The sequence below is a fragment of the Desmodus rotundus genome, chromosome 2 (assembly GCF_022682495.2).
Source record: "Desmodus rotundus isolate HL8 chromosome 2, HLdesRot8A.1, whole genome shotgun sequence".
In the NCBI taxonomy this organism is placed as follows: Eukaryota; Metazoa; Chordata; class Mammalia; order Chiroptera; family Phyllostomidae; genus Desmodus; species Desmodus rotundus.
In genome coordinates, this window is record NC_071388.1 from 156,833,545 (window position 1) to 156,860,456 (window position 26,912).

Here is a 26,912-nt window from a genome sequence, read left to right on the forward strand (position 1 = left end):
GGCCAGCGTAGCAGCTCTGAGCAGCTGAACCCCGCCCGGAGCTCCAATCCGCTTACTGCAGAGTTAGGGCCGGGAAAGCGCGCACCCTACCTTAGGGAAGCTTGGATCTCGGCGCCCGCCGTAGACGCAGAGACAGAGGCGGCCCGTTGCCTTGGAGCCAGCGAGACGCCGATCGACCACCACCTCTGCGGAGAGGCCCTGCCGCGGGCCTCGGTCATCATGTCTGTGCTGGATGCGCTGTGGGAGGACCGGGATATCCGCTTCGACGTGTCATCGCAGTGAGTCCCCGATACTCCCCAGGGGCCTGGAGCCTGTAGAGGGCGCCGCGGCGCACTTTCAGGACCCGCGCGCGGAGCCTACTTCCCCACAGCTCTCGGCCCTCGCGAGGGTGGGAGCAGGTTTACGCCTGCGGTGGGCACGTCAGGCAACCCTAGAGTGGTCAGTCCCTGCGGCCCTGCCGAAGCCGGAGTTACTGCTGGAGCGCGTCTAGACTGCACGGGCTCGGTCCCGCGCGATCCTGGCCCGGTCCTGGCCCGGAGACCTATCAGGAAGCTGAGCTCAAACCCCACGCAGGACCTGGGCGTTCAGTACACCCAAGCGCGATTGGGGTGCCAGTGTCGTGGGTGAAAGGAACGTAGGGCAGGGGCTCAGGAAACCAGGATTCTAAACCTAAGCCTGAAACAATAACACACATTGTGAGCCCTTAGGTAAATTACTTCGCCATTCAATGCTTGAGGCTTCTGGTCTGTAAAATGAGGGAGGTGGGAGTAAGCATTCTCCGAAATCCCTAACCACACAAACTATTTCCGTGGCAAGCCTGCGTCTAATTATTTGTCTAAATCACCAACAGGAAGAAGAATCCCTCTTTTGGAGCCTCTCAAACAGAAGGTTTTGGAAAATTTCATGCTTTTAAGAGAGAATAGTTAGAAACCTCTTGTATTAAATGTTGGAAAACAGTAAAGCTAAGGTTCTTGGGTTAATGGCATGAAGCCACTTATGATTCCTTATCATGAACAGAACCTAATTAGATGGAAAAATGAAATAGTAATATTCAAAGCATATTTGTGACTAAATAGATAATACTAGCATGATCTTAAAACCTTTAAGAAGTTATACGGGAAGGGGATTTATAAAATTATAAACCATAGGTGCATATTACACACATTCTATGACTTTTTCTGTAATTCTTGGCATCTTTGATCCAATCAAAAATCGATTTCATGAACATGTTTAGTTATTAAACTTTTATCAAATGCTTACTATGTGCTGGTTACTGTCCTAATAGCTAGAGATACAAAAATAATAGGAAATTATTTTCCTCATTCCCCTAACCCTGTTAGTGCAGGAGATACACATTGATAACTATTATTTAAAATTTGATAGATACTATTTTGAAAAAATGAACAAAAAGCTGGGAGGCCATATAAACAGAGTAGTTGATTCTGCCTAGGGGAAGGCCTCAAAGAAGAAATGATATTTGAGGTGAGCCTGGAAGAATGGGCAGAGCCTTGTCAGGGAAGACAGGAAGGAAAGTATTCCAAAAATAATAATAAATAAAAGCAAAGCAAAGCAGACTCTCAGACGTATAAACTCCTTTGGCTAGAAGGTGATGTTTGGCAGGCAGAGGATAGAAAAGTAGATTAGTCAGACTGTGAAATGTTCAGCAGAGGATTTTGGACTTCATTTTCTAGGCAGTGGGATGACATGGAAGACTTAATAAGCAGGGAAGTGATATCCGTATATGAAAATATCACATCCGTATTTTCAATAAGTAATTGAATGGCTCTATAGAGAATGTTAGAAGGCTCTACTACATATTCTGCTAGGTTTTCTTGTTGTTGTTTTCCTTGACACACTGGAATACATTCTTCATTCTTTATTTCCTTTTGTCTCCTGTTTCTGATTGTTTACAAAGTCCTAATGATGCTTTCCTTTAACCTGTTCCTTCCATAACTGCCTGACCCCCTTTCCTCTACTCAGAAACATCTGGGGGTACTCCACTGTCCACAGGATAAGGCCCGTCCCTTTCTGACCAGCATTTATGGTTCTCCATAGTCTAGTTTGTCCTTATTTATCCAACTGTATTTCTCACTACCTCTCAGTGTGGATCTTCTCCAGCCAGGCCACTCTTCACACATTCCCTTATCGTTTCTTATTTTGGTCCTCCATCATGCATATCCCTCGCCCTCTTGCCCCTCCCCCTCCTCTTTCCCCCAACTCCCTCCCCTCCAAAGCCTACCTCTCCTTCTAGTTCTGGCTTCTCTACATGACCTGGCCACTCCAGGCCCACTGATTTCCAGGTTCTTGAAGTTCTTGAAAACCTTATTTTCAAATGCATGAGCATTTGGCACTATATCATTTATACTGTTGGCTGGTTTATAGACATATGTCTTTTCTCTCCCTAAGTAGGTTTAAGTGGCTATATTGTAGTTTTAAAATTAAAGCCTTCATATTTATTTTAGACAACTGAAAACAAGACCTGGAGAAGTTCTTATTGATTGTTTAGATTCAATTGAAGACACCAAAGGAAATAATGGGGATAGAGGTGAGTATATTACCTAATATGTGTTATGTTTCTGGTTTAACTTACAAATGTTAAGTCATATTAACCAGGGAAAAGATATGAAACAGCATTATGTAAATATAATTGTGGGAGTGGAAGAGTTAAATCCACATGGACTTTCCTCAGACTGAAATGGAAGAAGGACAGGTATGAACCCTGTAGCCAGGAATACCCTGGCTTCCCTCATAAGTCCCAGTTCTGACATCAGCTTTATCCAGTGTGGCTGTTAAAAGTCCAGGAGCTTATTTAGTGACACTGCCACTTTTTTTCGTGTCTTCATTCAGCCAAACTTTGCTTTGCTTAAAAGAGCAGTCAGTCGTATTTACCACAGTAGGTTGCATGATTACAACAGAAACACCTGAATTAAAACGTAAGTGTTTGAGGGGAAAAAATGTCTAGGAGCTCAGTCTGCAAGGGTCATGGATAGTTCTGGGTTCTGGATCTGCCTCCCACAGAAAAGATTGTGGGCTAGTGGAACATAAGTAGGTCATAGCTGGGCTGTGTGGGGCCGTGCTTCCTTGTAAGAAATCCACGAGTGGTGCACAGTCCCCTAACACTGACACCCAGAGATGGACGTGTGGAGAGCAGATGTAGTGCTGTGTTGTGAAGTCTATTTATAGGTTAAGTACTAGAAAACATTGTGAGATGTCTCTGAATGTCACTGAGGAGCAACCAGGGCTGGACTCAAGTTCCTCCCAAAGCAAATTGTCCAAAGGCATGGCTGCATACAGCAGCTGTACATGGAACCAATGGCTAGTGATCAGCAAGTCTTAGAAGCATCACTGCTGTTTTGCAAGGTAAAAACAGGGAATGAGAAGTGGGCAGCTTAGTGTATCTAAAAGTCTTTGTGGGGAGAGAGGAGGTGGTGTAGGGTGGAAAACCTCTTATCGAAGAGAGAAAAGGAGCAGATCTTGTTCAGGTAAGAAGGATCAGCAATTCCTAGAGACAGAGCAGGAACCCCCAGTGGCAGAATGTGCTCACTGCAGCATTTTGAGCGGCCACTTGCTCTCTGAGCCTTTCTTCTGGTCTGCTCTGGGGTGGTGTGTGAATAGCAGGTTCATTCGTGAGCCTTTCTTCTCTGCGAGGGGAACCTATAGTCATTACCAGCTGCAGACAGACCCTGTCAGTAGCTGGAGCCCAGTGTTAAAGGAGTGCTTAGATCACCTTTCTGAAAGGCTCCTAGTCTCAGCCACGCCCAGGTGAGAAGGAGGTGTCAAGATCCAGCAGCAAACAAGAAGTCTTAGTCTGTGCCTTTGGGGTGGAATAATCTCTAGATAGTCAGATCTTGACAAAACCCGAATTAACTTGAAGCCAAGAGAAAGTTTTGGTCCCATACAGATAGGTAGGAACTCTTTTGTGACAGTCCTTCCATCAGTCCAAACACAGACCGAGGGTACACGACGACGAGCACAGTACCCTATAATGGCCCTTTGAAGTATCCAGGGGAAATCATCTCCCTGGCCAGAAATCCTACTTTTTTTTTTTGAGACTTTATATATTTACTTTTAGAGAGAAGGAAAGAAAGGGAGAAGGAGAGGGAGAGAAACATCACTGTGTGAGAGATATATCGATTGGTTGCCTCTCAAATGCCTCCTACTGGAGACCTGGCCTGCAACCCAGGCACGTGACCCGACTGGAAATCAAACCAGCGACCCTTCAGTTTGCAGGCCAGCAATCCGTCCACTGAGCCACACCAGCCAGGGTTTATTTTTTATTTATTTATTTATTTTAATCCTCACCCCAGGATGTGTACTTACTGATTTTAGAGAGAGGGGAGTGGGTGGCAGGGAGAGAGAAAGAAACATTGATGTGAGAAAGAAACATCAGTCAGTTGCCTCCCATATGTGCCCTGGCCAGGGATCAAACCTGCGACCTTCTTGGTGTACAATGCTCCAACCACCTGACCCACCAGGCCAGGGCCAGAAATGGTACTGTTAATAAAAATGCCTGTGTGTCCACACACCTCAGAAACAATTCAGAAAATGGAATTTTACAGGAGTATGCAGAGCTTTTGGTTAATAAGAAGGTATAAAAGGGAAGGAGAATCCTGTTTTCTAGCTATCTCTTTCCCCTCCTTTTCAGAAGTTTGAAAATGACCACCAGTAAGGCACTCCCAAGTTCAGAACACCCCATGTTAAAGCTATAAATACCCCCCAAAGGATTAACGCATAACCCGTTTCAACTGCAAGTACTCTGACATCAAATTGTCAGATTAGTTTTGTGCACTGAAGATGTGTGAGAATGAAACAGCCATATTTGGGAGCCGTCGTTTGGGAGACTAGGAGAAGCAGGGACAATTATATTTTAGTGTTTGGGGGACAGAGAAGAAAGTCCATGCTTAGAGCACTGTGTGTGGAGTTGTAGGATGGGGTCCTTTAGCAGGACAGAGGCAACATAAGAATGCCAGAGACTTGTAGGAGATGTACTAAGGACAGAAAAACAGGTAAACAGAGTTGGCCAGTGGTTTTATAAGGCAAACTCTTCTGACTCCATAATTTTTCCTGGAACTGTATAATAGAAAAATATCAAAAAGATAGATGCCCTGGGTGGGCTTTTAGCCCAGTTGTAGAGATATAATGTTACTTAGGTGAAATGGCATAAGACAAACATAAATCAATGTATCTGCAATAATAAAATAAATCATTGCCCTAGCTGGTGTGGCTCAGTGGATTGAGTGCTGGTCAGGGAACCAAAGGGTTTCCAGTTCAATTTCCAGTCAGGGCACATGCCCAGGTTGAGGCCAGGTCCTTGGTGGGGAACACGCAAGAGGGAACCACACATTGATGTTTCTCTCCCTCTCTTTCTCCCTCCCTTCCCCTATATCTAAAAATAAATGAATAAAATATTTTTTAAAAATCCTAAAAGTAAGTTTGTAAAGGATTAAAATATTTTTTAAATAATAGCACTTAACATAGTGAATATTTACTATTTGCCAGTCACTGTTTTGTTTTGTTTTTTTACAGATTATATTTGTTTATTTTTGGAGAGGGGAAAGGGAGGTAATAAGAGAGGGAGAAAAACATCAATGTGCGAGAGATACATTGACTGGTTGCCTCTGGTACACCCTCAACTGGGGAACCTGGCCCACAGCCCAGCCGTGTTCTGGGACTAGGAATCGAACCACCAACCCTTCCATTTGCAAGCTGGCACTCAATCCACTGAGCCACACCGGCAAGGGCACTAGTCTCTGTTCTAAATCTTTTACATATTATGTGTAATCTCACATAATAATAAGTAATAATAATAATATAAAAAATGAAATAGATGCTATTATGATTTTTTTCAAATAAGGGAACTGAGGAACAAGAGGCTAATTAACTTTTCCAAGTTTACATAGCTACTAAGTGATAAACCGAACTGCCTACATTGCTTTCTAAACTTCTAGGATTGATCACATTGTGCTCTTCTCAAAATTTTTCAGTTCTCCCCAGTCCCAATTCTAAACCCCACCCCAGTGCCACTGCCTCCATTGCTAACAGATTATGTCAGAATTTCTTGGTCTAGCATTGAACTACTTCGGGTTTATCCGCAAACAACCTTTCTTGCTTGCGCTCCTGTCCTCCAGGAGTCCCTCCATATCCAGCACCTTTCTCCATCTACCCTTTCTCCCCTGCCCTGAGAAAATGCATAGACTACATCAGAGGCCTCCTTGTGCACTCTAGCTTCCGGGTAGAAGAGCCATGGCAGAAGATCTAAGGGAGGCAGGAGAGTGAGGTCCGGGTATTTATTCCCTGGGTTCTTCCCATTCAGAGCATTCAGCTCTTTAGGACTCTTGGTCCTTCCGGACTTGGTTAACTGCTCCCCATCCTTCTCCCTCTGGGCCTGGGGTGGTACAGGTCTGCTGTACTCACTTATGGTTCCTGACACCCCACCGTGCCTCTGTAATACGTACATTTGTACAGAAACCGCAGTTACCCTAATGTGAGCGTGCCATCTATTTCCTGTTTGACGCCAGCTGATAGATGCAGGGTCTGCAATTCTATGATCTTGTGTGAGCCTTCCACTCTAACCAGGTGGGGTTACTTATTATTTGTTAAACATACCACGTAATGTTCTGCAGCTTCTCTTGAGAATGCCTTCCTTTATTTTTGGAATCTCTTATCCCATCTCACTCCAGCATTCTTACAGGCTTAGTTTCTCTGATTTCAGATATTCAACAGTTATTCAACCTTTTGGCATCTCTGGGCCACACTGAAAGAAGAAGAGTTGTCTTGGGCCACACATTAAATATATAGACACTAACAAAAACAAAAAAATCTCATAATGTTTTAAGTAAACTTACAATTTTGTATTGGGCCGCATTCATAGCCATCCTGGACAGCATGCAGCCTGCGGGCCGCAGGTTGGACACCTCTGGGGGGGTTTCCAGGGAGGAAGGAATGTGAGCTGGCTATAGATTACTCATAAGAGAGATCTGTGAAAATAATGTGTTGAAGAAATACAATGTTAAACAAAGTTCAGAGAGTTTTATTATTTCAGGATATCTCAAAGCTATTGGAATATGCCAATTGTATTACAAATCTCTAAGACACAAGGTTTACCGTGCTCAGATTTACTTGACTTTTGTCCCCTTGCTGTATCCACAGGACACACTTTGAGAAATGAGCTTTATGTAACTCTGTGTTCTAGTGTAAGAACATCAGTCTGAGGCGTTAAACAGACTTCATCCTGGCTATAATTTCATATGAACAAAAAGTTTTCCCACAGGAAAAGGAAGAAAGAAAAATTTGGTACATGAGTATGTGACTCACGTGGCAGGGATGAGTGTGTATGTGAGAGTTCTTTGAGAAGTGTGATTTCACTGAATGGCTTTGTAATTATACTATCCCATAGTCATTCTTCGTTGTGCATATGTGACTTGCTGGGATCCCCAGAACAGCTTCTACCAAGACAAAGAACCAGTACCCAATTCTCTCTCCCATCCGTCTCAGTCAAACCAGGATGTCAGCAGTAAATACTTGTATCCCTCTGTAGCTATCAGATTTTGTTTCTTTGGGATTCTGAATCATACACTGTATACCTAACATAGGACAGATATGTACAATAAATACTCTCAATCAATAAATGTATGAAAACAGCTATGGGTGTTGCTGCTGCTACTGGGCCAGAAGTTTCACGTCCACCTTATTCTGTATGGCAAAAGTCCTTACTTCAGGTAACCTGTGTGTTTGTTTGCTTTTAGGTAGGCTGTTAGTAACAAATTTAAGAATTCTCTGGCACTCTTTGGCATTACCTAGAGTCAATCTTTGTAAGTATCTTTGTTAGATTACGCTAAAAAGAAAAACTGCTTTGTCGAGTGAATTTACATAGTGGCTTTTGATACCAAAAAAACTATGCCATGAAATATGTGGAAATCTTTAAATTGATAAAAATTTCAGAAATCCTTGATTAACCACTGACTGCATCATAATGCAAAAGAAATGCTTTTTAGTTTGTTTATTTTGTCTCCTGGACATATAGGAGATTAGTGCTTTTAGATTGAATGATTTTCATTTTTGTTTTTTTTTATTTGTTTTTGTTAGGTTTTTTTTTTTTTTTTTTTTTTTTTTTTTTTTGCTTATCTCTGACGATACTATGAGCTGTTTCAAGTAATCCCAAAGAAGGGAGATCTAAATTGGGATAGCAAAGTACAACCTTTTATTAGGTTAAATCCCATAACTTATTTTTTAAAACTATTTTAGATGATCCAGCTAGACTTTTTCTCTTGATGTAGTAATGCTAAGATTTTTCAGTAAATAATACTGTATAAGTTTTAGAGAAGTTAATTTTCTTGTTCCCATGTTATGAATGTGTTTTTTCACAGAGGCTGAATTGACTTTACATTTCTTTTCATTATTTAACTTATAGTTGTAGTTGTTTTATTAAAATGTTTACAAGTTTTTTATATTTAATTTTTAAAACTTAAAAATTCTGTATGTAGATTTTTCTGTTTATTGCATCACGTTCTTTAAATTCTTTGCTTTTGAATTTTAGCTATCGGTTACAACTGCATAATGAGTATTACGACGAGGACTGCTAACTCTGTAAGTCTGAAAATGTTATTGAAATATATACGGTGAAGAAACATTAGATATTTGAGGTTGGTCTTTGTTTTCACTGTAAATGAGAAATTGCTTTTAAAATCTGAACTTTTAAATAAATTTGTCCTTACAGAAATTACGAGGCCAAACTGAAGCTCTTTATATACTAACAAAATGTAACAGTACTCGTTTTGAGTTTATATTTACAAATTTGGTTCCTGGAAGTCCTAGACTTTTTACTTCTGTGACTGCAGTACACAGGTATGGTAATAATTTGTGGGTTATTGACTGTTTTTATGGAGATTCGATGATATAAAGGTTTAGAGGGGTGTCCAACCCGCGGCCTGCGGACCACATGCAGCCCAGGATGGCTATGAATGTGGCCCAACACAAAATCGTAAATTTACCTAAAACCTTTGCTTTGCTCACTGGTTTTTGCTAGTGTTTGTATATTTAATGTGTGGCCCAAGACAACTCCTCTTCTTCCAGTGTGGCCCAGAAACGCCAAAAGGTTGGACACCCCTGAAAGTTTAGAAGTGTGGTTCCATCTTCCGCGAAGCTCTGTTGCAATATCCTGAAGATGTACAGAAGAATGTGTTGTATTATCATTTAATGAACACTTTGAAGGCATTCATAAAACACATAAGACTGCTGCAGGTTCATAAATTTCTCCTGAAGATTCTATTAAATTAACCTCGAAGGTACCGTATTTTTCAGACTATAAGATGCACCGACCATAAGGTATATCTAGGTTTTAAAGGAGGAAAATACGAAAAAAAAAAACAAACAACCCGCTCCACTGCCAACCTCCCCCTCCCCCCCAGTGAGCCAGGTAAGCTACATTCGGACTATAAGATGCACCCCCCTTTTCCTCCCAGATTTGGGGGGGTGCATCTTATAGTCCGAAAAATATGGCAGTTGCAAGGCATTAGAAAATTCATTCAGTGTAAGTATAACCAAGTTATATAATTTAATGAATGACCTAAAAAGATTATTTCTCTAATAGTAGAAGTCAAGTATGTGTGTTTTCACCAAAGAGTTTTGCTTTTTTTGTTGTTTTGTGGTTGTTTTGGGTTTGGTTTCTTGTTTTGTTTTTTGGGGGGTTGTTTCTTTGCTAAATTCTTCTCTTTTCACTACCTTAGCTCTTTTTTTTTTTTTTAAATCCTTATCTGAAGATTTGTTACTGATTTTAGAGGGATAGGACGGGAGAGAGAGACAGAGAAAGAGGTAGAGGGAGGGAAACATCAGTGTGACAGAGAAACATCCCCAGTAGCCTGCTGTGTGCTCCCCAGCCCAGGGACTGAACCTCACCTGTCGGCGTGCGTGAATACGCTCCACCCAATGGAGCCCCTGGCCGGGGCCTTGGCTCCAAGAGTTTGGCTAAGATGACATGCAAAATAAGTATATACATAGTCGATACACATATACACACAAGTATAATATATATACCATTGTTTTAATTTACATTTATTACTGGTGATGCTGAAATTTTTCTATTTTTTTTAGTTATTTATAGTTTTCTGTTATAAATTTCTAAATTATATCCCTATCAATTATATATATTGCAAATGTATTTCTCAGTTTCTTAATTTGTTGATTATTAATTTTGTTGATTTTTTAATCTAAATAATGGTTTAGGGTTTTTTTTGTTTTGTTTTGAGATATAATTCACTATTTTGAAGTTTACAGTTTGGTATTTTTGGTATATTCACAAGGTTGTGCAACTGGCATCACTACCTAATTCCAAAATATTCCCATCACTCTAAAAAGAAACTGCCAAGGCAGTCACCCTCATTCCCTCCCCACCACAGCCCTTGGTAACCGCTGACTTACTGTACATCTCTATGGATTTGCCTGTTCTGGACATTACATATAAATGGAATCATACAATGTGGTGGCCTTTTCTGTCTGGCTTTTATCACTTACATAATGTTTTCAAGGTTCATGTTATAGCACGTATCAGTACTTTATTCCTTTTTTAAAATTTATTTTATTGATTATGCTATTACAGTTGTCCCATTTTTTCCCTCCCCTCTATTCTCCTCCGCCCTGCACTGCCCTCCCACCAGCATTCCTCCCCCCTTAGTTTATGTCCATGGGTTGTACATATAAGTTATTTGGCTTCTCCATTTCCTATGCTATTCTTAGCTTTCTCATCTATTTTGTACCTACCATTTATGCTTCTTACTCCCTGTACCTTTCCCCCCATTCTCTCCGCAGCTCCTCCCCGCTGATAACCCTCCATGTGATCTCCATTTCTGGGATTCTGTTCCTGTTCTACTTGTTTGCTTAGTTTGTTTTTGTTTTGTTTAGGTTCAGTTGTTGATAGTTATGAGTTTGTTGTCATTTTACTGTTCATATTTTTGATCTTTTTCTTAGATAAGTTCCTTTAACATTTCATATAATAAGGGCTTGGTGATGATGAACTCCTTTAACTTAACCTTTATCTGCCCTTCCATTCTAAATGATAGCTTTGCTGGATAGAGTAATCTTGGATGTAGGTCCTTGCCTTTCATGACTTCGAATATATTTTTCCAGCCCCTTCTTGCCTGCAAGGTTTCTTTTGAGAAATCAGCTGATAGTCTTATGGGAACTCCTTTGTAGGTAATTCTCCTTTCCTCTTGCTGCTTTTAAGATTTTCTCTTTATTTTTAATCTTGGGTAACCTAATGATGATGTGCCTTGGTGTGTTCCTCCTTGGGTCCAACTTCTTTGGGACTCTCTGAGCTTCTGGACTTCCTGGAAGTCTATTTCCTTTGCCAGATTAGGGAAGTTCTCCTTCATTATTTGTTCAAGTAAGTTTTCAATTTCTTGCTGTTCCTATTCTCCTTCTGGCACCCCTATGATTCGGATGTTGGAATGTTTAAAGCTGTCCCAGGGTTTCCTCAGCCTCTCCTCATTTTTTTGAATTCTCGTTTCTTCATTCTGTTCTGGTTGAATGTTTCTTTCTTCCTTCTGGTCCAAATTGTTGATTTGAGCCCCGGTTTCTTTCCCTTCACTGTTCATTCCCTGTATATTTTTCTTTATTTCACTTTGCATAGCCTTCACTTTTTCCTCTATTTTACGACCATACTTAACCATTCCTGTGAGCATCCTGATTACCAGTATTTTGAACTGTGACTCTGATAGGTTGGCTATCTCTTCATTGCTTAGTTCTATTTTTGGAGATTTGATCTGTTCTTTCATTTGAGCTATATATTTTTTTGTCTTGGTTTACCTGTTATGTTGTAAGGGGCAGAGCTGTAGATATTGGCCAGAGCAGGACAACCCATGTAGGGGTGTTGTGGTTCTGTACATGGGTAGGAGTCTGAGAGGGAACAACGCTGCTTGCTCGGCTCTTAGCCATCTTTCAGTCACTTCCAGCACTAATTGGGCCCTTCTGGTGCTGATTCCTGGGTGGGTGGTTTTGTGTACATTCTAGGACTCTGTGGGTCTCTCCAACAAACTCTCCTGTGAAACTGGGAGTTTCTCCCACTGACACAACCTTCACAGGTTTTTTCAGTCAGAGGATTTGAGGCTTTATTTCCCTGTGCTAGAGCCCTGGGTTGTGTGCTCTGTGTCGCTCCCCAGTTGTTCCCCCTGGTTTACCCACCCACAAATTTTTTCACCACCCGGTCCTCCAGCTGCTGCCTCACCATGAGTCTTCTGCACCCGGCTGTCCACCTCTGCCCCTCCTACCGGTCTGAATGAATGTTTCTTCTTTAGTTCCTTGGCTGTCAGACTTCCATACAGTTCGATTTTCTGGCAGTTCTGGTTATTTTTTGTTTTTAAATTTGTTGTTGTCCTTCTTTTGGTTGTGCAAGGAGGCACAGTGTGTCTACCTACACCTCCATCTTGGCCAGAAGTCTGTTCGTTCTTTATAGCTGAATAATATTCCATTGTTCCATTGTATGGACACATATTTTGTTTATCTACTCATCGGTTAATAGACAATTTTTCAATTACGAATAATGCCGCTGTAAACATTCATGTACAAGCTTTGGGTGAAAACATTTTTTAGTTCTCTTGGGCATATACATAAACCTTAGCTTTTTATTTCACTTTACTTAAAGAAGTAATATAAAATCAAGTTTGAAGGGCATATAGAAGCTGCTTTTCTTTAATAGTATACAAGTGTTATATTTTCCCCCCAACATAATTTACAGCATAAATAGTTTTCATTTTACCCCCTGGTTAAATATTGGTGATTAGAGCACTGAAGAAAATCAAAATTTATAAACAAATGCTCATATCCTGCTTTTTCACCATTTATATATTAGAAGGTTAATTAGAGTAAAAATCAGAAATTTAACATTGAGTATTATAATTTATATGAATGACTTCTAAAGTTATTTAGGCTAAGAAAACATAGTTTCATTAAATGGGTAAATTAGCCTATTTTTTTAAAAAAGATTATATTTATTTATTTTTAGAGAGAGGGGAAGGGAGGGAGAAAGAGAGGAGGACAAATATTGATGCGCAAAAGAAACATCAGTCAGTCACCAGGGACCTGACTTGCCACCCAGGCATGTGTCCTGACCAGGAATCAAACCAGCAACCTTTCAGTCTGCTGGACGAAGCCCAACCCACTGAGCCACACCAGTCAGGGTAAATTAGCCTATATTTTTATGGATATATTTGGAATTAACTAATCAAAAGTTAAGAATTTTCTTAGAGTAGCCAATATATTAAGCAACCCACATGTCCATCAGTAGACAAGTAGATTAAAAAGTTGTGGTATATATATTAAATGGAATATTACTCAGCCATAAAAAAGTGAAATTTTACCAGTTATGACACCATGGATGGACTTAGTATGTTAAATGAAATGAGTCAGACAGAGAAAGACAGATACCATATGATTTCACTTATATGTGGAATCTAAAAAACAAAATAAATGAACAAACAAAATAGAAACAGGCTTATAGCTACAAAGAACAGACTGATGGTTTCCAGAGGGGTAGGAGTTGGTGGAGCAGAGGAAAACGGTGAAGGGATTGAGAAGTACAAACTGATAGTAACAAAATTGTCACGGGGATGTAAAGTAGAGCACAGGGAGTATAGTCTATGTGTGGTGCCAGGTGGGTACTAGAAATACTGGAGGAATCACTTTATAAAGTATGTGATTATCTAACCGCTATGCTGTGCACCCGAAACTGAAGCAGAATAATATTGAATATAAACTGTAATTGAAAAATAAAATATTTAGAAGTTAAGAATTTACTTCTAGCCCTGGCTGGTGTGGCTCAGAGGATTGAGCACCAGCCTGCAAACCAAAGGGTCACTGGTTCAATTCCCAGTCAGGACACATGCCTGGGTTGCAGGCCAGGTCCCCAGTAGGAGGCACGTGAGAGACAACCACCCATTAATGTTTCTCTCCTTCTCTTTCTCCCTCCCTTCCCCCTCTCTAAAAATAAATAAAACCTTTAAAAAAAAGAAAAGAATTTACTTCTATATTTACTATTTATTAATAGGAAGACATGGAAAGGAAACAAAGTTATAGGGATTTTATACACACACACAGATATACACACACTGTCTGAACTGTACTCTTTCCTAGGGTTACTTGGGGAGATGGTACAGATTCATTCTAATTTTCTGTGTACAGGTAGATGTGAGCAAAATTTTTTTCAAGTTGTAGTGAGAAAAAGGATAGCAGTGCCTTTGACTAAAACAAATGAAAGGAAGCATTCTGATAAAAAAAATAAGAATTTCCATGTCTGTTTTTAAAATAATTTTCATTTCTTTTTTTTAAGGTTTTATTTCTTTATATATATTTTTTTAGAGAGGGGAAGGGAGGGAGCAAGAGAGGGAGAGAAACATCAATGTACAGTTGCCTCTGGCGCACTCCCTACCGGGGACCTGGCCCCAGGCCCAGGCATGTGCCCTGACTGGGAATGGAACCAATGATCCTTTGATTCGCAGACCGGTGCTCAACCACTGAGCCACACCAGCCAGCGCACATTTCCATGGCTATTATATGCAAGCCTTGTTTTTCAGTTTACGAGAAAATCTCTGTCCCTCCTTTCGTGCTGTATGCGATATAGTGCCTTAAAAATTAAACATCTAAAAGTCTACTGAGATAAAATATGTAAATGCTACACTGAATGGACAAGTCTACAGATCCATTCTAACTTTTTGTATAGAGGTAGATGTGAGCATAATTTTTTCAGGGTGTAGTGACAGAGAGAGTAATGGTGCTTTTGACTAAGACAGAAATGAAGGGAAGCATTTTTATAGAAAAAATAATTCCCATGTTTATTATATGCAAGCATTGTTTTTTCAGTTTGAGAGAAAAATCTGTGTCCTCTCCTGCTGTGTCAATAGTACCTTAAAAATTAGACATTGAAAAATAGTTTACTGAGATAAAATCTGTAAGCACTACACTAACATGACAAAGTCTACAAATACTATAATCACCAAAACTGACTGAAAAAAAATCATACCAGTTTAAGGATGCCAGCTTAAAAAGGAAACATTTTTACTGAAGTAATTATTTGAGTGATGTATATAAGTACTAACAACTTTATATTTTAGTAGATAAGCAAAAATAACCAAAGAAAACTACATGTTCAATTTGAGTTCACCTTTTGTTTATTCTCTATTATAGAGCATATGAAACTTCTAAAATGTATCGTGATTTTAAATTGAGAAGTGCACTAATTCAGAATAAGCAACTAAGATTATTACCACAAGAACATGTATACGACAAAATCAATGGAGTATGGAATTTATCCAGTGATCAGGTATTATGTAAAAAATTAATGACTTTTGGGGGGCATTGCCTTGGTAATCATTTTTCTACTTATCCTTAGGTTTGTATATTCATTTAACTATTAAAAGTAGCATCACACCTCTTAATAAGTTAACATTTTAGCTCTTGATATAAAATAATCTACTTTTCACATTTTTATGGTTTTGTTCTGTTTAGCAACATTTGTTGTACGTTGAATTTAGAGCTGAAATGGGCCTTCAAGATCATCTCTAGTTTAATATTTATTCATTTATAGATGAAAAACTCAGGCCCCAAAGAATTAAGTGACTTCGCACACCTAGTTCGTCCCAGAGCCACGAGTCCCCCTGTACTACTTACTACACCACAATCCAAACCCAGATAACCCATGCTGATGGGGGAAGAGCTGTGGGTTGGACTGTCACAGAAAATTTCTAACCTGGTCTTCTAACGTGGAATTAAACATATAATTCGTTTTGTGACCCCTCTCTCCATTATTATAACTTTTCATTTGCTCTTGAAATGATTACCAATTGAAACATGTAAGCAACTAATAATTGAAATAAGTAACATTTATTTCTAAAGAAGAATTTGTCCCTTTCTAAGAATAGTTTCCAGCCTTTGTGTGTGTTACAACCTAGATTAGACTGATAACCACTGTGGTCAAGCTAAGCATTTGAATGAAGAGCTTCTTGCTAAACATTGGAGCATGACCTTAAGTTGTAAATAAACTTTGCTCATTTGAAAAGTTCTAGTTTTAAACTGATAAAGGTTCTCTAGGAGACAGACATTCCTCATTTGAATAACTCCTTTTCATCAGGAGTCAGCAAAGTTTATTCAGTAAAGGGCCAGATGGTAAATATTTAGGTTTTGCAGGCCGTACAGTTCCTGCCCCAGCCTCTCTCAGTCCTGCTGTGGCCGTGTGAAACCAGCCACAGACTACACGTAAACGAGTGGGCGTGGCTGCGTTCCAGTAAAACTATCCTGAGCACCGGTTTGAATGTCATACAGTATTCGTGTGTCATGAAACACGGTTCTTTGGACTTGTTTCCCAACCATTTAAAAATGCAAACATTACTCTTAGGTGTGAGCCATACAAACGGAGGCAGCAGGCCAGTTCTGGCCCGCAGACCGTGATTTCGCCAGCCCCGCGTTAGGCCACAGCTTAGATGTCACTTTGTGAAAGCTGCTTATTGTGTGTTCCTTATGCAGACTGCACTCAGTTTCCACTCTGCATTACCTCCGCTCTGAGACACAGAGCTCGTCTATACCCCCGTCAGACTGCAGGCTTCATAAGAGTAGGGGTGGAGTTACTTTATCCATAGTCAGGTCCTTACTGCCTAGCACAACACCCGGTATTTTAAATTAATTCATTAAGATGTTCCAGAATGATCAGATACATCATTTTATTGAAAATAGACATGTTATTGTCAACCTAATGTTTATTGAAAACTAATAAAACAAAACATGCACTCCTACTATTTAAAAAAAGTCCTTATGGTATTTTTACAGTTCTCTTTTTCTAAAATAAAGAGGAAACAATGACATAAAGAATTCCTTATAAAGTTAGACTTAGTATTGTTTAATGGGACTTAAGCTGGGAGTAATGGTGGCTAAAATTTTTTTGTATAACAACTTTTTTACAAGATAAAAGTAGAGAGGGGAAATATACATATACTTACTAATTTAATTGTAATTGGGAAATAGCTTATCTTTCCTGTTTTTTCAAACTTGGTCATCCCAAAAGAAGACTTTTTAGGTTTGGGGTCTGTTAGTTAATGTTTTATGCGCAACCTCAAAGTGTAAAACAGAGAAAATTCCTCTGGTGTATGTGGTGGGGAGGAGGTGGAGAATGACAGATAAATGGTAGAGGCAGATAATATTGGTGCCATGTTATTAGGTCTTGAAGAGATTTTTAGGCTACTTAGCTATTATATCAGGATACTCTTGAGAGATTTTGAGGGTCCATGTAACTACAGAACAGTTCTGACCTATACTTAGTGTGGAAGAGCCATTAAATATCTCTTGTGGACTGATGGGGGTTATCAAATATATTTTGTCTCTTTCTCACCACAGCAACCTTGCCTTGACTTGTCCCAGGTTTTGAGTAATAGTTGCAATAGTTATAACAAGATCTCACACTTGTAGAATGCTTACTGCATGCCAGATACTGTGCTATGGGCTTTATTCACATGGGTTATTTAATCAGACATTCATTTTACATTTGAAACAACTCACCAAAAAGAAATGTGCCCCTGGTCAGACAACTGGTAAGTACTGATGTTGTAATGATTATCTAACTCCAGAGTCCATGCTCCCAGTAATCTATTTGTTCTGCCATGCAATGAGTGACGAAGTCATTAATACTCCATAATACGCCCTGGCTGGTGTGGCTCAGTGGATTGAGTGCCGGCCTTCAAACCAAATGGTCACTGGTTCGATGCCTAGTCAGGGCACATGCCTGGGTTGCAGTCCGGGTCCCCAGTTGGGGGCTTGCGAAAGGTAACCACACACTAATGTTTCTCTCCCTCTCTTTCTCCCTCCTTTCCCCTCTCTCTAAAAATAAATAAATAAAATCTTTTTTAAAAAAGTACTCCACAATACTCAGTTGTGGTATTTGCTATTTCTCTGATAATTAGAATTATTCTGGTGTTTAGAAAATACAGAGGAGGTATTAAACAAGTGATCACTGGTGTGTCTCTCATTACTGTCCTTTACAGGGAAATTTAGGAACCTTTTTTATTACCAATGTGAGAATCGTGTGGCATGCAAATATGAACGACAGTTTTAACGTCAGTATACCGTATCTGCAAATTGTAAGTGCGGGTGTTTTGATGGCTTCATTTAATGCAGAGTAAATAATTTCTGTTTAACAGTTAATGGGACAGTGGGAGTTAGATAAGGTCTCTTTCTCCCTTTTTAAGTGGCAGCAGTTTAGCAGAGAGCATACTTTTAAAATGTCAATAATTTGCTATTTCAACATAGGAAAGACCCAATTGTACTTACATTCAAGGGAAGCAGCACCATTATCAACTTGCTATTAAGAGAGAAATATACTGGATTCTAAAATTTTAATTAGTTTTCATACAGATTAAGCTGTGTGTTTCTTAGATTTCATTCAGGGGGTTTGGCTACTGAAGTTTTCCACGACCTCTCCCTGAGGCAGGCGTGCGCGTGTTCCTGGGCAGGGCCTCAGTGCACTGAGCCACACTCTGTGCTTCGGCTTTCTTGCTGCTTTCTGCTCAAACCGTTTTTAAGCCAGAATGGAATCATTAATTCTGTGAATGAGTTGTTTTCATTGTATTCAGATACAGTTTTGGTGAAAGAAATTTGGGTGATTTTTAATGGTAATGGTTTTAGCTGAAGTTAAAGCTCTTAAAATCCAGAATAAGAACTAAGTATACCTAAGACCATTTTTGTTTGGGGGTAGATAAAAGTGGTTCTGTTCACTCTGCTGCTGCTGTTGTGGTAAGTTTGTGGTAAGGTGAAACAATAGTAAACCTCAACAAACTGCAGAGTTTTATATATAAAAAACTACTTTAGGCTCCAGTGCACATCCCACAGAACATAAAAATACTTAATGAAAATCCTGTGAGGTTATCCTATGACAGCCCTTATTGTAGTGCAGAAGTAGTCTTCAGACTAAGCAGTTTCATTAGTAAGTATTAATGGGGTAGATACAATGTATCTATATCTGGAAAATGTCACTTTTTAAAGAGATTTCTCGGCCTGTGTGAAGAATAATTCTTTTAAAAATATTCTCAAGACTATCTTTTGCTAAATGGTTTGATTTCTTAGTTACTTTAAAATATCTAATCATTCATTCACCAGAGAAGCTGCTCTGTGCTGGGTGCTAGAGATACAATCCCACAAATCACGAACCAGTGCTTTGCAGTTCCTGCCTTCAAGGAACTTCCAGTCAGGTGGTAAAAAGTAACACATTAAACAGAAAAGTCATAACTTCTGACAGGAAGGAAATTATTTCTGGCCATCTAACAAAATAGAAGATCTTACAATCATGGCTGGGAAGATGTGACAGAGTCCACATAGGTGTTTCATAAATGGATGTTTATATTATTCGTTGCTGTTTTATATTGTGTTTACATGTGTTTTTGCTTGCTTACCCTAAACTTTTTTATGCTGAATAATTACTGAGTAGTAAATAACCTTGTGTTTTCTGCTCTTCAAATAGGGTACTTTTTGTTCTTTAAGAATACAGTTGCCAAATAGGGTTCTGGAAGGAATTCAGCCAGGCCCAGACAGCTTGCAGTCTGGTATCATCACAGTCTGTCGCTGAGGCAGCCGTAGTCTGACTTCAGCTCTGCATCTCAGCCATTGCCCTGCCCCCACTCCTGTACTATTGCTGCACATCAATGTGTATCTTCCTGCCAGTTTCTACCGTACCAGCTTGTGTCGCCCACAGTCACTTGCTTAGATTACCTACTGACAGCCCGGGTGCCAGAGGGTTATGGTTCTTGACCAGGACTGTGTGTACTCCTGGTGGGGTGTGAAGTAGTTGATAGAAGGCCAGGTTTCCATAGCAACACCATTTAGTCAGGCTCCCTTTCCCCTCCCTCCTTCTTTCTCTCCCTCCATTGCCCTCCCTCTCCCTCTCTTCTTTCTTCTTCTCTCTCTTTTTCAACATCCAATGCCCATCTGTCTGGCAGTGTGATATGCCATCACCTACCACAGATCCCCCTTCTCTGTCTTTTGGTCTGCTGGTCATAGTGGTAGATCCTCCGCGGTCCTCTCTAACCCCGCCAGCAAGTACCTCTTATGTCACTTTCTACAGCTCCTGCCTGCCATCGTGCCTCTACCTCTCTTCCCTTGTCCTAGGCGACTGATGCCACTGCTCACCCTCTGCTAGGCAAGCTTCACCCTCACGTCATGCTTACCTGTTGATGCTAGTTACAGTTGACTATGTCAGCCTTCCTCGAGCCCTGTGATGAATGCCCGAAACTTATTTTTTCTTTTAATAAAAGGAATGGAGATGCTTTAAGCCACTTATGATGTAAGAAACAGAAGGCACATATGACTTTTAAAAACTAACCCAGTCTTAGGAGCCCCAAAAGACACTGGCTCTCCATCAGTAAAAGATTGCTGGCTTTTGGTTCAAAATATCCAGAAAGGTTGTAACTCCTCAGAAGTCAGAGAATTTTGTGTGTGTTTTAGAGATGTCATCTTTGTTTTGCCTGACAAGTGTGCTGCCTATTTCCAATATAAACGTTTTTGTTTACTTGATCTCTGTGGGAGTGTGAAAAGGGAAAGAGGAAGAATTCTTTTCTTTAGACTATGAAATGTAGTTTACTGTGTGAAAATTGAAAAAAGTATGTTAAAAATTCACTACTATCAGACAATAACAGTAAGCATTCTTTTCTTTTTCATTTTACATCTAGCGTTCCATAAAGATCAGAGATTCAAAATTTGGTTTAGCTCTTGTCATAGAAAGCTCCCAGCAGGTAAGATATTAATATTTTTATTAATCTTTAATAGATTTTTAAAACTATGAAATAGTTTTATTTTTAGTTTTATTTATACAGTAACCAGTTTACATCCAAGAAGAATTTTAGCTATAACATGAAGTTATGTGAAGAGTTTGAAGCCATATAGTAATTGTCCCCTTAGGAAGAATCCTGCTTATGTTTCTTTGTTGAACAGACCTATTCATCATTATCATTATGATTATCATGTTTAATGAGAGTCAAGTCACTGTGCTCTCCACGCGTGATCTCAGTATTTGCGCAGCCCTGTGATACAATTGCTATTCTCTCCCCATTTTACTGTCAAGAAAACCGAGGCCTGAGGGTTGAGGAGCCTTACCCATGTTCTCACAACTAGTGAGTGACGGGCTAGGTTTCGACTGCAGATGTGACTGACTCACAAGACTGTTTGAGAGACACAGTTCTGTATAGATGCACTGCACTCCCCCATCTGAGATTTTATCTCTCACGAGATTGTATTGCATCTAATGATAAACTGCTATGCCCCATTATGCCAGGTTTTTAAGAAGTACATTTAAATAAAACATTTACTTATTTATAAAATCACTCCTCTTCTAAGTTCTAAGTTTAAACATGATGAATGTCTACTTACTTCTTCCCCCTGGCCTGTTGACTAGTTGCTGCCAGTTATTGAGTGCTTACTATGTTCTAGGAACTGTACGAAATGTCAGATATACATTATTTAATACAACTTGTTAACCATTTTGTGGTTAGAAAATAGAAAACTGAAGCTCAGAAAGATAATGGAAGTTTCCCAGCACTGTACAGCTAGTAAATTTGTTGTAAAACCAGAATTTGAGCCCAAAAGCATGCTCTCAACCGAAAGCATGTGCTCTCACCTGTTACAGTGTGCTACTTAACTTTTTAACACTTCTCCAACAACCTGTCACGGTCAGCTTTCTTAATTCTTCAAGGAGGTAGTTTCACGTAGGCCATTCCCTCCTTTTAATATACAGTATACTCCTTTTCAAGGTCTAGCTCAAGAAAAACTTAGTTCCCTTAGCCTTCACAATCTACAGTGTACTTTTAAACTTGAAGTATCAGCTTTGATATTTACAGATGAAATGATGTGATATCTGGATATGCTTTAAAATACTCCTGAGTGGCGAGGGGAGAACTGGGGGAGGGCACAGTTACAGAAGGAACAGAGTTGGCCGCATTTTGTTACTCGTGGGAGCTGCATGGATGATGGCTGCATGCACACTTACTGCCCTCTTCTTTCTATTTATGTGTGTGTTTGCAGGTTTTCATAATAAAAATTTGAATTTAAAATATCTGCTTTATGGGGATGGCTGGGGTGGGGGGGAGAGGATGGGAGGGAAAGCAGACAACTGTACTTGAACAACAATAAAATTTTAAAAATGGAAAAAATAAAAATTAAATTAAATAAAAATTTAAAATCCACTTACATAGTATGCTCTGAAATAAGGACAATTAGAACTGTAGTTTATCATGTGTATATACTTAAATACCATTTCTCAGGCTTGTTTTTTATTTTTTCATTATTTTTCTTGTAGAGTGGAGGATATGTTCTTGGCTTTAAAATAGATCCTGTGGACAAACTACAAGCATCAGTTAAGGAAATCAACTCCCTTCACAAAGTCTATTCGGCCAGTCCTATATTTGGAGTGGATTATGAGATGGAAGAAAAGGTACCTTGTTCACTACATGAAATATAGTGTTTGCGGAATTGGTTTTACACAGTCCATAAAATCAGATATAAATCCATTATGTACTAATTAATTTTAAACTATGTTTAAAAAATAAATAAGCTATGTTTAAAATTATGAATGCACCAACTCTGCTCGGTGAACACGGCCCCTGGGCCCTCACTAATTTGTGCTCACCGCCTGCTTCTCACTGGCTGCTTCCTTGTTTATTCCTGCCGTTCTAGGTGAGCAGCCTGTCCAGAGAAGTCTCCGTATGCGAGGCTCCTAGCAGACAGGCTCGAATCTCTCCCTCTGTCAGCTTTATTCTTATTCTGCTTCAGCCTCCCATTAGCATGGGCACCATTCTCCTCCCCCAAGGCCCTACAGTTTAGCAACTGCAGGAGTCCGCTCCTCCAATGTGGCCTGTGTCCGTTCTTATTCATCAGTCCCTCTGTCATGCCAGCTATGAAATATTTTGAATGTCACCCCACATGTCTGCTCTTTGCTTCCCCATGTCTGCACCACATGTCTGCTCTCTCCAGCACCCCACATGTCTGCTCTGTTCTCTTTTGGCTTTCTGCCTCTGCAGCCAGGACCCTTGTCATGTGGTTTATCACTGTGTGCTGACCAGTGCTGCACTAGGGGTGTCCCCTCTGTCTGCCCTTGCCAGAGGCGCCCTTGCCAGAGGTGCACTCCCTGGTGCTCCCACTGACTGCTCCAGCACAGGGTCCCTCACTGCACTCTGTTGCAGGCGTTCTTGTCATCCTAGGCCAATCTGAGTTTCACCTTTCTCACTATAAAATGAAGATTCTCTCTCTTAAAAAGTTATTGATTAAAAAAGTTACTGATCATGTCCATAAAATGCCTGGCACGTGGGAGGCACTCAGTATGTTAGTTCTCCTACCCATTTCTCCGCTCCTCCCTTTCTTTGGCCCCAGTGCATAAGAATAGCCGCTCTGTCACCTCATGTAATTCTCTGCCCCAACAGCCACCTCTTCAGGAAGGTCTTCCCTGACTGTTCATCTCAACCGGCAACCCGCATCACTGTTTTGTCCCTTATTCTACTTGACTGCTTTATTTTTGGTAACAGTAATCAGTTTCTTCTACTATAAATAAACTCATGACATCAGAGACTTTCGTCTTTTTTGGGGGGGGGTCTATTTTTCTTTAACCATTGTATCTCCAGCAGTCTCAACTGACATATAATATAGACTCTAGTGAATGTTCATAGTTGTTGAATGACTGTGTTGAACACCTACTGTTTGCCATTCACTGCTCTAAGAAATTTATACGCGTCCTCATTTAATTCAACAATACTGTGAAGTGTGTCGTCATCCCCACCATCACCTCACAGTTAAGGAGACGGAGGCTTGGACTGCTGACATTACTTGTGCACGGTTGCGCAGCTCTGAGCACAGCAGGAGCACTGCATGGCACCAGGCCACTCTCTTGATGAGCAGCGCGCTTCCACCCTCGCCCTGAAAGCCCTACATCACAAGCCGGCCTTCACAGCATGGAGTTTCTGTGATCCACAAGCCAGAAGCTGTGCTTTCGCCGAGCTCTTTGATCATACTAGATACTGCTCTTGTTACAGCTACTTTCCTGTGTTGAACCGTATGATATTATTAATATTTTACCATTTTCAGCTAACAAAAATGGCAACTTCATATGGCTCGACCTGCTATTTAGTTACTAGTAATTCTGTCTCATCTCTTGCTCCACTCCCACTGGATTACAAACCATTTTGGGTAATGGCAGGGACTTTACACCCTTGGCAGCACTAGCATAGTGCCGAGTACACCAGAGATACCCAAATATTTGAAAATAATGTAATTTACGAATAATATACTCATAAATACAAGTATCATATTTTATTCTGTTTTACTTTTGGAATATTTCATACAAATCTTAGTTCTTTTACTTTTTACAGATTTTACAGATTCTTCAATGACTATTTTGGGGAAAATTGAAAAATTGCTATTATACAGAGCTTTTTTCCTAACTAAATGAAAGAAATTCAGATGAAGTCCAATGAGCGTTTTTTCTTTAAGAATATCTCTAATCCCTGGTTGGTGTCACTCACTGGACTGAGCTCCAGCCTGAGGACCGAAAGGTCGCCCGCTCCCCTGTCAGTCAGGGCACATGCCTGAGTTGCAGTCCGGATCCCCAGTTGGGGGCGTGTGAATGGCAACTGATCCACGTTTCTCTCCCTCTTTCTCCCTCCCTTCCCTTCTCTCTTAAAAAATAAACTCAAGAATATCTCTAAGTATCATATGGAGTGTGTATGAATTTGTTATTTTAATTCTTTTGATGATATCAACTTCAGATTTAAAAGCTTAGGTTTAACTGAGTCATTTTATTACTCAAGTTAGTTTTAATAGAATATATTATGCAATGATTTTTATAAGACTTGAGCAATTTATATCTGTGCTATCCTTTTACAAGTATTTACAGTTCTCTCAGCATATTTTACTAAATTACTTACTTAATAGTGTCTCTTTGATGCCTTTTAACAACTGATTTTCAGCCACAGTCCCTTGAAGCTCTGACGGTTGAGCCAATTGAAGATGACGTAGAAATAGGCCCTGATGAGCACCCCGACGCTTTCGCGGTGAGCATAACAGAGGAGGCTGCGAAATGTCTTTGATGATTTGTATGTCACGTTTTGTTAAGTAATAGACTAAGTATGTAAAACACCATCGAACTGGGGAGTATTTGAAACATGAGTTGGTGAGTACTGTTTTTTTTAAGTTTGTGAGTTTGTATGTGTGAAAATACTTTGGAATTATTACCAAACTGGGAAACAGTTTGAGAATAGAATTATTCAGAGGATTTCAGACATGTGAAAAGTTTTTTCATACCTTAGAATACTAGAACATGTTAAGTATAGTTAAATTAATTTAAAATCTATACTTTCTACAGTTAATTTTTATGAGATCGACTTCCCTTCAATTTATAGGTATATTATCTTAAATATCTATTTGAACAATAAGCTTTCCCATTTCCATATTTTTATTATTTAATTAATAGCCAAAATAATAATAATGCTTACTTGATATTGTAGTCTGTGAATCTGACCAGAATATCTCTCTGGGAACAAATATTTTTAAACAGAAAGTAAAATTAGTATAAAATATGTCATTATAACTACTGCTACTACTACCTTAAACTTTGTGCATTTGCTGAATGATTGCTTTGTTTTGCTTTGCCAGCATCTCCTTGTAAACAAAAGAGTAGGGATGAAATCTCATAACTTCCAAGTCATTCCTTCTATCTCCTTTCAAGTTAACAATGCTAATGGCACACTAACGACAAAGCACGTTTTTTAGAGCTTAAAGCACAACTCTGAAGACCTTAATAATGACTGACAGAAAAAGTGAATTCTGCTACCAGCGTTGTAAAGATAGTTGGCAAAACCATTAGACACATAGTAACAGAATATAAAATACATTTAGTCACAGAATTGTTCTTTAAATTAATTGCCTGTTCCTTAGCCCACTTGACCTATTAAAATATTGTCACGTATGTGAAATATAATTTTCTTTGTCTTATAGGCTTATTTTGCTGATGGCAATAAGGTAAGGATATTTTACCTGTAGTATATGAAAAAAAACTTTATTTTCCAACATGTATTCACAAACTTATGTGAAACCTATTTTTTGTTTTTTTCCTCTTCCTTGCCTACCTTCTCTATTCCTATCTTATCCTCTTACCTCCCAAAAAGCAACAAGATCGTGAACCTGTATTTTCAGAAGAACTGGGGCTTGCAATAGAGAAATTGAAGGACGGATTCACCCTGCAGGGACTTTGGGAAGTAATGAGTTGATCTTGAGCTGGGTTTCTGTTTAAAGATATCTCAAGATTAAAGAAATCAGTTGCCTGCTATAAGGCATGGAATAGTTTTCACATGTACAGAAAAAGCTTTTAAGGAAGAGTTTTTTGATGATTAAGGAAAAATTCATTTATCTAGGATTTTACTGTCAGTTCTTTTTTAATTATATTTAAAATTGTAATAAAATGTATCTGGCTTATAAATATGTATATTTTGTACTTAATACTTGTAAATTATTAGTCTGCAGATATTAAATGACTGTATCACATTAGGTTTAATAAAGAATTTATGCAGCACCATTTAATGTTTTGAAAGTATTATTTAAAACAATATGACTATTTTTATGGAGTAATCAAAATACAGCTTTTTTAATTATAAAACTCTGCTTTAACCATATTACTGTATAGCTCCAAATGTAAGCCAGCTCTAATATAAATTACAACCCTTAAATTTATCGTTTTTAGGTGATCATTTCTGTCAAAAATAAGTTATAACTAACTATAGAATATATCAACTCCTATGTAAAGTTTTGGGCACTATTTTGTAAATAATTTCAATATAGTTTTGGCAAGAACACATTTTATTTTGCAAGTAAATAATTTTAAATAATTTGCAAATAAATAGTCCATTTGTTGA

General features: G+C 39.3%; 1 protein-coding gene and 1 pseudogene across 1 annotated transcript; one reads left to right on the forward strand and one right to left on the reverse strand.

Moving 5' to 3' along the window:
- The window catches only part of LOC128780310 (translationally-controlled tumor protein pseudogene), a 30,262-nt pseudogene extending 30,044 nt beyond the window's left edge, over window positions 1-218 (reverse strand).
- On the forward strand, window positions 146-26,912 carry BBS5 (Bardet-Biedl syndrome 5). Its single transcript, XM_024579838.3, has 12 exons — window positions 146-278; window positions 2,463-2,545; window positions 7,746-7,811; window positions 8,537-8,586; window positions 8,717-8,844; window positions 15,172-15,307; window positions 18,015-18,110; window positions 20,691-20,753; window positions 22,313-22,447; window positions 24,972-25,055; window positions 25,999-26,022; window positions 26,169-26,912. The coding sequence occupies exons 1-12, from the start codon at window positions 220-222 to the stop codon at window positions 26,268-26,270; spliced, it is 1,026 nt and encodes a 341-aa protein (XP_024435606.2). The 5' UTR covers window positions 146-219; the 3' UTR covers window positions 26,271-26,912.

Excerpts from the sequence above, each read along its gene's own strand:
- BBS5 (XM_024579838.3), top strand. The coding sequence starts at position 220 with ATGTCTGTGCTGGATGCGCTGTGGGAGGACCGGGATATCCGCTTCGAC. Across the intron at positions 7,812-8,536 it reads ATTACCTAGAGTCAATCTTT|CTATCGGTTACAACTGCATA; the intron begins GTAAGTATCTTT and ends TTTGAATTTTAG. Across the intron at positions 18,111-20,690 it reads GTATACCGTATCTGCAAATT|CGTTCCATAAAGATCAGAGA; the intron begins GTAAGTGCGGGT and ends TTTTACATCTAG.